The sequence below is a fragment of the Schistocerca americana genome, chromosome 3, assembly GCF_021461395.2.
Source record: "Schistocerca americana isolate TAMUIC-IGC-003095 chromosome 3, iqSchAmer2.1, whole genome shotgun sequence".
Taxonomy (NCBI): domain Eukaryota; kingdom Metazoa; phylum Arthropoda; class Insecta; order Orthoptera; family Acrididae; genus Schistocerca; species Schistocerca americana.
In genome coordinates, this window is record NC_060121.1 from 380,438,123 (window position 1) to 380,450,204 (window position 12,082).

Genomic DNA, 12,082 nt, shown 5'->3' on the forward strand with positions numbered 1-12,082 from the left:
TAGCAGCTGCACGGTGAATAAAGAGGAAAAGCCAGCCACTCTGCAACACATTAAACCCTCCACCCTAAAAGCACTATGGTGGAGGACCCAGAGGGACAAAGGACATGAGCTAAAACTTAGATCAAATGATAAAACCCTCCCTCACAAATAAAACGTAAAACTAAATCAGCCAATGAGGCGTTGTTAGGTAAAATGAGCGACAACAAGCCTAGTACCCCAAGATTTCATCGCTGGGCAGTCAAAGTGGGACAGTGTACTCCGTTGTGTCCGAGGGTTTGGCAAGATCTAGGTCCTCAGTGGACACCAGAATCTCCACCCACATCCTCAGACGCAGAGCTTGTAGGTAGCGGCGGTGTGGGTGCCACCGCAATTTCTTTGGTCTTAGGGGTCTTCTTTTTGGATTTCTCTCACTGCTCCTTGGGTTTCCCTGGCTGGGAGGACTTCACTAGCTCAGTCTCCGGGACTGAGGATGAGCATGAAGCCCTATGACCAGCTGCTTTTGAGCTCCTGGGAAGGGAGTAATCCAAGGGACCCCTTCCTAGCAAGAGAAGGCGAAGAAGACTTACACTTCTCCAGCTTAGAAGTGGGGATGGGTGTCCCCGATGGTCGGGGGAGGGGGGGAATGGTCCCTACCATCGAGGGGGCAGGTGTAGTCTTCCAGCTCTGGGACGTGATGGGGTTGGCAGAGCTGATGGTGCCAGAACTGTTGTAGCAGGTGTAAGATGATGTCATGCATACAGGATGCAGGTGTTCAAATTTTCTCTTAGCCTCAGTGTAGGTCAGTCGGGTCTTATACTTCACGATTTTCCTTTCTTTCTGGAGAATCCTGCAGTCTGACGAGCAGGGTGAATAGTGCTCTCCACAGCTGACACAGATGGAAGGCAGGGCACATGGAGTATTGGGATGTGATGGACATCCACAATCTCGACATGTGACGCTGGAAGCACAGTGGGTAGACATATGGCCGAACTTCCAGCACTTAAAGCACTGCATCAGGGGAGGGATATAAGGCTTTACATCACAGCGGTAGACTATCACCTGGACCTCCTCAGGCAATGTAACACCCTCGAAGGCCAGTATGAAGGCACTCGTGGCAACATGGTTATCTCTGGGACCCCAGTGGACATGGCGGACAAAATGTACACCTTGCTGCTCTAAATTGGCCCGCAGCTCATTGTCAGACTGCAAAAGAAGGTCCCTGTTAAAAATGAAACACTGGACCATATTTAATATCTTACGGGGCGTGATGGTTACAGAAACATCCCCCAGCTTGTCACAAGCGAGTAATGTCTGTGACTGGGCAGAGGATGATGTTCTGGTCAAGACTGACCAAGATCTCATTTTGGACAATCCCTCCATCTCCCCAAACTTGTCCTCTGGGGGGGGGGGGGGGGGGGGGAGGCGTCGCAGTGGGGGGGCAGGCGTCGCAATGGGGGGAGGCGTCGCAGTGTGCGGGGGGGGGGGGGGGGTGGCTTCGCAGTGCGGGGGGCCTCACAGTGGGGGGTGGGGGGGGCCTCACAGTGTGGGGTGGGGGGGGTGGCGGCGTCGCAGTGGGGGTGGGGGGTGGCGGCGTCGCAGTGGGGGGTGGCGTCCCAGTGGGGGTGTAGGCGTGGCAGTGGGTGGGGAGGTGGCGTCGCAGTGGGGGGGAGGGTGGCGTCGGAGTGGGGGGGGGAGTTGCCGTCGCAGTGGGGGAGGGGGTGGTGGTGTAGCAGTCGGGGGGGGGGGGGGGGGGCGTTGGCGTCGCAGTCGGGGGGGGGGGTCGCAGTCGGGGGGGGGGGGGGGGGGGGTGGCATCGCAGTGGGGGTGTAGGCTTCGCAGTGTGGGCGTAGGCGTTGCAGTGTGCGGGGAGGGGGGCGCGTCGCAGTGGGCGGGGGGCCGGGCGTCGCAGTGGGGGGGGGGGGGGGGGCGTCGCAGTGTGGTGGGGGCGTCGCAGTGGGGGAGTGGCGTCGCAGTGGGGGGGGTGGCGTCGCAGTGGGGGGGGGGGTGGCGTCGCAGTGACGGGGTGGCGTCGCAGTGGGGGGGGGTTGGCGTTGTAGGGGGGGGGGGGGTTGGCGTTGCAGGGGGGGGGGGTGGCGTTGCAGTGGGGGGGGGGGGGTGGGTGGCGTCGCAGTGGGGTGGTGGGTGGCGGCGTCGCAGTGGGGGTTGGGGGTGGCGGCGTCGCAGTGGGGGTGGGGTTGGTTGGTTGTTGGGATGTTTAAGGGGGACTAAACAGCTAAGGTCATCAGTCCCCCATTCCAAAAACAAGCGAGACAAAGTCGCAGAGCAGATAAAACCCCAAGGGGAAGGAGTCTGCCCCCCCCCCCCCCCCCAGGTGCTAAAGAACACAAATTAGGCAACTACAGAAAAGAAGAGTACAGACGAACACCAGACAGAAAGGTATAGAAGAAAAGAAGATGGCCGGAGACTGGTTGACTGACCACGACAACAAAAAAGGGAAAGAGTCAACCATCCGATGAGACACCAAAACAGCAACAAATATGGAGAGACGCGAGGACAAAAGACACAGAAATGGAAAAGTGCAGGACCCCCCTAAATGGATCCATAAAAAGGACTAGCACGGATAAAATGTAAAACATTGTCAGCCATGGAGGCATCGTCGCATAAAATCAAAGGCAAGGTGCCTGGGAAATTAAAAGACTGCCGAAGGGTGCGCAGTCGGGGACACTCCAATAAAATGTGGGCGACCGTCAGCCGGGACCCACACCGACACAGGGGGGGATCCTCCTGACGCAAAAGATGGCCGTGCGTCAGGTATGTATGGCCGATGCGGAGCCGACACAGGATAACAGAGTCCCTGCGAGAAGACCGCAGGGAGGAGCGCCACACATCGGTTGTCTCCTTGACAGCCCGCAGTTTATTAGGCATTGTCAAGCCTCGCCACTCAGCAGACCACATCCCAAGCACCTTACGGCGCAACACCAGCTGCTGATCGGGAGCCGTGAGGCCGATCTCCAAAGCTGGGGCGTCGAGCGCCCCTTTGGCCAGCCTGTCAACATGTTCGTTCCCCGGGATGCCAACATGACCTGGCGTCCAAACCAAGACCACCGAACGTCCAGAGCGGGCAATGGCGGAAACAGACTCCTGAATAGAGGACACCAGAGGAGAAGAGGGATAGCAGCGGTCGATGGCCTGAAGGCTGCTCAGGGAGTCACTGTAGATGACGATGGACCTACCTGAGCAGAAACGCATATGCTCAAGAGCGCGCAAGATGGCCACCAGCTCTGCAGTAAAAATACTGCAGCCAGCCGGCAAGGAGCGTTGCTCAACATGGGCAGTGTGAGCAAAAGCGTAGGCAGTGCGACCATCAACCAGGGAACCATCAGTGTAGACAGGCTCACAGCCCGGAAATGATTCAAGGAGCGCAAGAAAACAGCGACGGAGGGCCACAGGCGGAACCGAGTCCTTAGGTCCCTGTGCCAAATCCAGACGGACGGACGGCCGGGACAAACACCAGGGAGGCGTAGGTGTACGGACCCGGAAGGGAGGCAGAAGAGGGAATGACCCCAGTTCTGACAGCAGGGACTGGACACGGACAGCTACGGAAAGCCCAGACCTAGGTCGCCGTTCGGGCAGATGGAGGACCATGCCAGGGAAAAGCAGGCGACGATTGGGATGGTCTGGCGAGCAATGCACGTGGACAGCACAGTCGGCGAGCAGTCGATGGCGGCGAATCCGCAGCGGGGGAACCCCGGCCTCCACCAGTAGACTATCTACGGGGCTGGTACGAAAAGCGCCAGTTGCAAGCCGAACCCCACAGTGGTGTATGGGGTCTAACAACTTCAACACTGAGGGTGATGCAGACCCATAGGCCAGGCACCCATAATCAAGCCGGGACTGCACAAGGGCTCTGTACAATCGCAGCAGCGTGCAGCGATCTGCACCCCAAGACGTGTGGCTAAGGCAGCGGAGGGCGTTGAGGTGCCACCAGCATTTTTGCTTCAGCTGAGTAACATGAGGAACCCATGTGAGCCGGGCATCAAATACGAGTCCCAAGAAGCGGCAAGTGTCCACCACTTCAAGCTGGTGGCCGTCGAGGTAAAGTTCAGGATGAGGGTGGACCGTCCGACGCCTGCAGAAGTGCATAACTCGAGTCTTGGCTGCAGAGAACTGAAAACCATGAGTCAGAGCCCATGATGCTGCCTTGCGAACGGCGACTTGCAGCCTGCGGTCGGCGACTCCCGTAGTCGTGGAGCTAAATGAGATGCAGAAGTCGTCAGCATACAAAGAAGGAGACACCGACGACCCCACTGCTGCAGCCAGACCATTAGTGGCCACTAGAAATAAGGAGACGCTCAACACTGAGCCCTGCGGGACCCCATTTTCCTGTATATAAGATGAACTAGAGGTGGCACCGACTTGCACCCGGAAAGAGCGGCGCAATAAAAAGGTTTGAAGAAAAGCCGGGAGCCGACCACAAAGACCCCACTCATGCAACGTGGCAAGGATGTGATGCCGCCATGTGGTGCCATACGCCTTCCGCAGATCGAAAAATACAGCAACGAGATGGGGATGGGGGGGTGGCGGCGTCGCAGTGGAGGTGGGGGTGGCGGCATCGCAGTGGGGGGAGGGGGGTGGCGTCGCAGTGGGGGGAGGGGGGTGGCGTCGCAGTGGGGGGAGGGGGGTGGCGCCGCAGTGGGGGTGTAGGCATGGCAGTGCGGGGGGTTTGGCGTCACAGGGGGCGGTGGTGGCGCCGCAGTGGCGGGGGGTGTGTGTGGCGTCGCAGTGGGGTGGGGGTGACGTAGCAGTGGCGGGGGGGGTGGTTGGAGTCGCAATGGGGGGGGGGTGGCGTCGCAGTGGGGGGTGTGGCGTCGCAGTGGGGGGGGGGTGGCGTCGCAGTGGGGGGGAGGAGGAGGAGGAGATTAGTGTTTAACGTCCCGTCGACAACGAGGTCATTAGAGACGGAGCGCAAGCTCGGGTTAGGGAAGGATGGGGAAGGAAATCGGCCGTGCCTTTTCAAAGGAACCATCCCGGCATTTGCCTGAAGCGATTTAGGGAAATCACGGAAAACCTAAATCAGGATGGCCGGAGACGGGATTGAACCGTCGTCCTCCCGAATGCGAGTCCAGTGTGCTAACCACTGCGCCACCTCGCTCGGTGCAGGGGGGGCGGGGGGTGGCGTCGCAGTGGGGTGTGGCGGCGCAGTGGGGTGTGGCGGCGCAGTGGGGGGTGGCGGCGCAGTGGGGGGTGGCGGCGCAGTGGGGGGAGGGGTGCAGTGGGTGGGAGGGGTGCAGTGGGACGGAGGGGGAGCAGTGGGACGGAGGGGGAGCAGTGGGACGGAGGGGGAGCAGTGGGACGGAGGGGGAGCAGTGGGACGGAGGGGGAGCAGTGGGACGGAGGGGGAGCAGTGGGACGGAGGGGGAGCAGTGGGACGGAGGGGGAGCAGTGGGGGGAGGTTAAGTAAGCTGCACATACACTCCTGGTAGTTAACAGGCAACTGCTATCACTGGCCTATGTACCTTGGATGACCAAATATATATAAAAACAAAGATGCTGGCAGGTCGATAGACACACAAACATACACACAAAATTCAAGCTTTTGCAACAAACGGTTGCTTCATCAGGAAAGAGGGAAGGAGAGGGAAAGACAAAAGGATGTGGGTTTTAAGGGAGAGGGTAAGGAGTCATTCCAATCCCGGGAGTGGAAAGACTTACCTTAGGGGCAAAAAAGGAAAGGTATACACTCACACACACACACACATATCCATCCGCACATACACAGACACAAGCAAAAAAGGAATAGATCTTGCAGTTGACTTAACCACAGTATTACACAGCTAAAGATATACCACACAATATCTACAGAAATTACCTGTGCATTCCCCAAGGCAAGAACTTTCGACACTCCGTCACAAGTGTTGTGTAAAAGGTTCCATACCTCCAGTTTCCTGGGTACAAAGAGAGTTCTTCTTCTGTTGCTCTTCTGAATAGAGGCAAAAGTTTTTCCAGGTAGTGGTTCTGAAAGCATAATACTTTTGAAAGTAAAAATAAACAGGGTTTTCTTCAGCATACATTACTACACAGTAACAAACTGGTTGTCACATGAGTGCAGAGTCAAATTATGTCTAACTTCCATCTGTAACAGTGAAGTGGCGATATTGAGAGCAAGTATCTTCACAGTCAATTTGTTAAAGTAGGCTACAATGTCCCTGCCCTCATGCTGAGCAAGGAATACTATCAAAAAGTTTCAACTTTACAGTCTTTAAAACAACATGTGCCACATGCTTTGTACTTCTTTATCCTTCAAAAACAACTGTTTAATCTTCTTTGTACTCTAAAATCCTCTTTGCTTGAAAATTCATTAGTTTTATATTGTTATTTGCATAAGATGTATAGGTAGTTCCTGACCACAAAGAAGTTTCCAGAACGAGATTTTCACTCTGCATCACAGTGGCACTGATCTGAAACTTCCTGGCATATCAAAACTGAGTGCCAGACTGAGAGTCGAACTCAGGACCTTTTCCTTCCATGGGACAGTACTTTACTGACTGAGCTACCCAAGCATGACTCACAACCCATCCTCTCAGTTCTACTTCCACCAGTACCTCATCTCCTGCCTTCTAACCTTCACAGAAGACTAGCATTCCAGGAGTGCTGGTATTACAAGTTTTGCAGGAGATGTTCTGCGAAGTTTGGAAGGTAAGAGATGAGGTTCTGGCACAAGTAAAGCTGTGCGGATGGTTCGTGACTCGTGCATGTGTATTTCAGTTGGTAAAGCACTTGTCCACAAAAGACGAAGGTCTTGAGTTCGAGTCATGGCCCAGTAAATAGTTTTCATCCACCAGGAAGCTTCACAAAGAAGTTGTACCACCACCTTCACCTTAATGTTTGACAATCCAAACGTCTGGAGAGAGGTGTGTCAGGTCTGGAGAGAGGTGTGTCAGTGTTTTCCTGATGGAGTTTCCACAAAGTCTGTCCTAGTAGCTCCACAGACTTTTGGATTTTGAACATGGATTCCTCGTTGTAAACTTCAATGGACACACCATGTCTGCAAAACTGGAATTTGTAACCTCACAATTGCTTTTACATCTCATCAGCAGGCAATTTTTTCATTAGCTGGTTGGATACGGAGCATTTACAGAGCTCATGAGATACTGTGAGTTTCAGCTTTACACATGCCCACACATTTATCCTCATTAACATCCAACCATCTACCACTAGGACATTGTCCTTGTCATCTCTTACAGTAATGAGTCCAACAGAGAGTTTATTTATTTCTTCTTTAGCCAATTACCTTTACTAAGCACCTGGACCATCTCCTTCTGAAATCACTATCAACTTCGGTTATTTCTGACATGCTTTCTTCAACTGTTCATTGAGCATTTCTAAATGTTTTTTCCTTACTATTTAAGATTCATGTCTTAGTCATAGTTTGACCTGGCAGTACACACACATTAGATATATTTTATGTTGTTGGCAAATTGTGAATTTCCTAATGAACAGATCATAAACTTTCCCCAATGAACTTCCAGACATTTTTTAATTCCCCTATTTCTGTTTCTGAGCCAATCTGCTAATCATTTGCAGTTGCCCTAAGAACATAAGCTCATCAGCTGGTTCAAGTTATAACTAATCTTTTCTGATTTACTGTCAGCATATTGACAATAGTTAATTTTTGTTTTTTTGGAGTTAATTTTCAGGCCGATTATAATAATTCTTATATTTTTTCTTCTCCATTCTTTTATTAAATTGTTCTGAATTTGAAGCAATTAAAACAATCTTACTCACAGTTTAAAGGGGTACAGGTACGTGGATCCAGTTACGGTGATGCAGATAAAATGGAAGGAAGAAGATGGGTCTGACGTCCCACTAATGATAAGGTCATTAGAGCAAACTTGGACTGAGGGAGGATACATTTTGCACCCTTTCAAATGAACCTTCTCAGCGTTTGCCTCTAGCAATTTAGGGAAATCTTGTAAAATCAAAATCTGGTTGACCGGATGGGGGATTTGCACTACATTCCTCCTGAATATGAGTCCAGTGCATTATCACTACGATACACCTCAGATAATAAGAGTCACTTACACGAAATGTTTCTTCAACTCACTTCAGTAATTCTGAAGTAATTTGCACAAATATAGTATAATCTCCCCCCCCCCCCCTGGTGTAGTTATTATGAATTTTAGTAACACACTTGTATAGTACTGCCAACAATTTAAAGAGGTCCACAACCTACATCTCGTCACATTTACTGTTCCCATTCTTGTCAATTTGTTTAGCAACATTGTTGTTTGAAATATTATTTGTTGTCCTCTTATGCAAACAGTCTCTGAATAATCCTGCAAGTTTTATTTCCACTACAAACCTATATTATGTTATTTCTGTTGCAAACACCCCCCCCCCCCCCCCTCTCCATGTGTCAACTGTTGGCAGGAAAGGCTTCCTTCATTCAGACAATCAATTACGTATGGTTTTTGTTCCATCAGCTGACCTTAAGGTTTGTCTCCCAGTTGACTGTAGCAATGCTTTCCAGCATCCTCATGGGATACCAGGCCCCGCTCTACTTCAGGGCCCCTGACCGACATCTAGGAAGATTTCAACCTCGGTTCCAGTCAAAATAGGGGACAGCAAGACTGGTATCTGTACATTTTTGAGACAGTGATCACTTCAGAAGACATCACCTGATAAAGTGATCGCTTTCTCAAAAATCTACAGATAACCAATCTTTGAATGCTGGCCCCTATTTTGACAGGAAGCGAGGTGGGAATCTTCCTACACGTCGGTCAGAGGGTCTGAAATATATCGTCGAAACTGGTGCCCAATAAAATAACAATCTGTATATTTAGGTGAATGAAAGTTGTTGGTTTGACACTCTGTACTGAACATCCAAGATGCCGAACCATCTCTGAAAAGATGGACGCTACTCTCACTAACATCTTCATCAACATATCCCTGCAACCATGCACAGCAGTTATAAAATTACTTACAATTACAAGCACACAACTTCACAATATATGTTTCCACATTATTTATGTTGCCTGTAGGACAGATTTTTAATCCCTCCCCCTGCCCAAAGAAAAAGAGAAAAAAATTAACTGTTTCAATCAGGCAGGGCTTATTATTTTCAGATTTAAAGAGTTTAATTCCTCATTAAATGTCACAATTCATATTCTGTAGAAAATTCACTTTCTTTAAGCTGGGAGGTTGAACTGGTCAGATCATTTACTTTGGCAGAATAGTGACATCGTGGAGCCCTGTTGGCTCACTTAAAGTGTCATCCTTATGGATCCACCCTCTCTTTTTAAACTCTACCATAAAGGATCTGAGTAGGTTTATGCTCTCCTAAAACAAATCTTTTAGTCAATGACATCACTTTCCAGAAACCAAAATACTTGACAAAACATATTCTAAAGCTTCTCTGTTAATGTCTGCCATGTAGAGGGTAGAAATTAATGCTGTAGAGTACCAGCTCTATAAAAATGCGGCAGATGCTAGTGATACATTTAATAAACATAATGCAGCCATATGAAGGTGAACTGGCTGTTCAAAGCAGGTAAAGGCAATAAAAAACAAAGTGGTCGCTTGTCTGCCTGTATGCAGTTTGTGTTGTAGCTTGGGTTTCTGCTTTTGTAAAAGAGTGTTAGCACTGACCAAAAGGCACCAGGACTAATTTTTATTCTTGTTCTTTGTAGTTCATACTTTTAATAGTGAAATTTTACAATGTTTATAGTGTCACAGTTGTGTACAGTACAGGCAGCACAAGAAGGTCCCTGACACCTTGCAGAACCGTTGCCTGCTTTCAACTGTGAAGCATTAATGGCTGCAAGTGAAAACAGTAGCCATCTGCAGAGACGTGACAATGCTGAATCTACAACATAGAGATATTTATAAAATTGCATTACATTACTGGTTGAAGTTGGCCCATGAAGCAGCCGCACAACTGTTGAGGATCAACGTAATGCCAACTCAACGACAGTTTGTTCCCTGTGTTATTGTATAGTTGTCAGTAACAGAAGACATGGAAATGACATTTATGCAGGGGAGAATCAGCCACTGCCCATCAGCAACTAGAGACAACCTTGTGGAGAACAACAGGTTTAGAGCTGCTGCCCTCAACTGTAGCGTTATTCGGACATCACATCAACAGGGCTCCACGATGTCACTATTCTGCCAAAGTGAATGATCTGACCAGTTCATCCTCTCAGCTTAAAGTAAATTTTATGAACCATCTGACAAAAAACATCAGATTATTTGGTCTTCTGTACAGTCAGTAACTAGATAAAATTCGTAGACACAGTCAATCAGTGACTATGATGACAGTACTGATTTTGGTCTTCCAAAATTATACACTGAGGAAGATCTTATCACAAGTTCTTCTTTGATTACTACTCAAACACCAAATTGACATACCTTTTACTCACAAATGTCTTGGTCGTATTTGGTGGATAAATTTGTTAACTGGTATTGACTGTAGTAAGTCGTCATTATAACTAAAAATCCAGTATCTTGCAACAGAAATAACATATCTAGGTGTCATCAAGCAATCATTCAGGCCATTTAAAATTTGAGGCAACCAGAATAAGTGCATCATGATGCCTTTGTATTTGGATTTTTAGTTATGATGATAACTCATCAGAGTCAGTATCTGTTAACTGTGATATATCTGCCAAATGTGATCAAGACATTTGCAAATAAAAGAGTATATTTCAAATAAATTGTGTGCTTCTGTTTAATTGAAATCGACACATATTGTCACATATGAGAGAGTAACAGGAAATCACTTAATATCACTCAACCAAGGAAAGGTGGTAGGATCTGACTCCTGCACAATTTTAGATGGAAAATACAAATGAACTTGCTCCGTGTCTTGAATAGTTTACTGAATGTCACTGGAGCAACAAAGCATTGCAAGAGATTGGAAAAAGACAGAGATAATTTCTGTTTTTGAGATGGGTCATCAAACAGATGTGCATAACAATGGACCTACGTACCTGATGGTGCTCTGTTGTAAAATTATGGAACACATTTTATGCTCACATATTATTTTCCCTATTGTTGATAAATTACTGGTAACAGCCAAAACTATGAAATATCTCAAGAAATGCGTCAAAAGCAAATTTAGAATGAAATGATCAAATAAAAGTCATCTGAATCAATCAATACAATGGATTTGCAGCACACTTCTTGTATCCTTTCATTATAGATTCACTTGAGATTCTGTTCCATAAATTAAGGAGCCACTGGTATAGCACAGATATTGAGGGTTTCTATAACTTGACTGTCCGAGTGACACACAATCCCCATGAAGAAACAACTCATTATAAAGTTGTCAGAGGTGAGACTTAAAAGGTCTATCACATACACATTCTGCATTGCTTTTCGATATTAGATCCTTATCTTCCTGGATAGGTGTCCCCTGAAAGTATCCAGTGCCAAGATTTGTCTTTTGTCTGGTACTCTGTTCCAAACAACCTTGCACTAATTTAGCACTATGTCATTTGTAATCCACACTTTTCTTGACGTCTGGAGGTAAACCTGCAGGCAGTTTCCCCTTTTGTATGATTTTCCTAGTAAGAATCACATAGGGGGGCAGCTTCCTCAGTCTCATTCCATCTACTATCATTCCCAGGATTACTGTGTAGTGGGCCTTCTCGTCACTATTCACATCATTGCCCTTCCATGTTGGCAGTATCACTTGAAGGTGTATCAAAATAAACAGATGTCTGTGCAACACTAATCATGTGGCCTAGTACAGTGGTCAGCAAACTGATTAGTCAAGAGAGTCAAATATCAGCAGTACAATGACTGAACTTTATTTTGAGAGCCACATTTTTTAAACTTACACTATATACACAGGTACACTGTTATTAACTTAATTAGGAAACTTCTAAGCTGGCCTTTGGCAGAAATGTCTTCAATTTGATTGAGGTACTTCAAAGAGGTCAACACCTACTAACTCCCCTACCCAAACTGGTCTTGTTTACTTGTTTCATCTCTATGACTGGTTGTTCATCCTCTCTGCATGTCCAAACCATCTCAACACTACATCATCTCACTCCTCAAAGCTCCCTAAAGTTAACTTAATAAACTTCAAGTAAACTTTTAAGCCTTGGCTACACTATAGGACTGTTGAATAAAACTTGAT

General features: G+C 48.3%; 1 protein-coding gene across 7 annotated transcripts in view; it reads right to left on the minus strand.

Annotated features, from left to right (window-relative positions):
- LOC124605193 (D-aspartate oxidase) overlaps window positions 1-12,082 on the minus strand; it is a 257,938-nt gene that overhangs the window by 31,143 nt on the left and 214,713 nt on the right. For all 7 annotated transcript variants that reach the window (XM_047136712.1, XM_047136718.1, XM_047136715.1 and 4 more), the window contains one exon: window positions 5,810-5,955. In XM_047136712.1, the coding sequence (XP_046992668.1) occupies window positions 5,810-5,955 (146 nt within the window). The remainder of the gene's footprint in view (window positions 1-5,809; window positions 5,956-12,082) is intronic.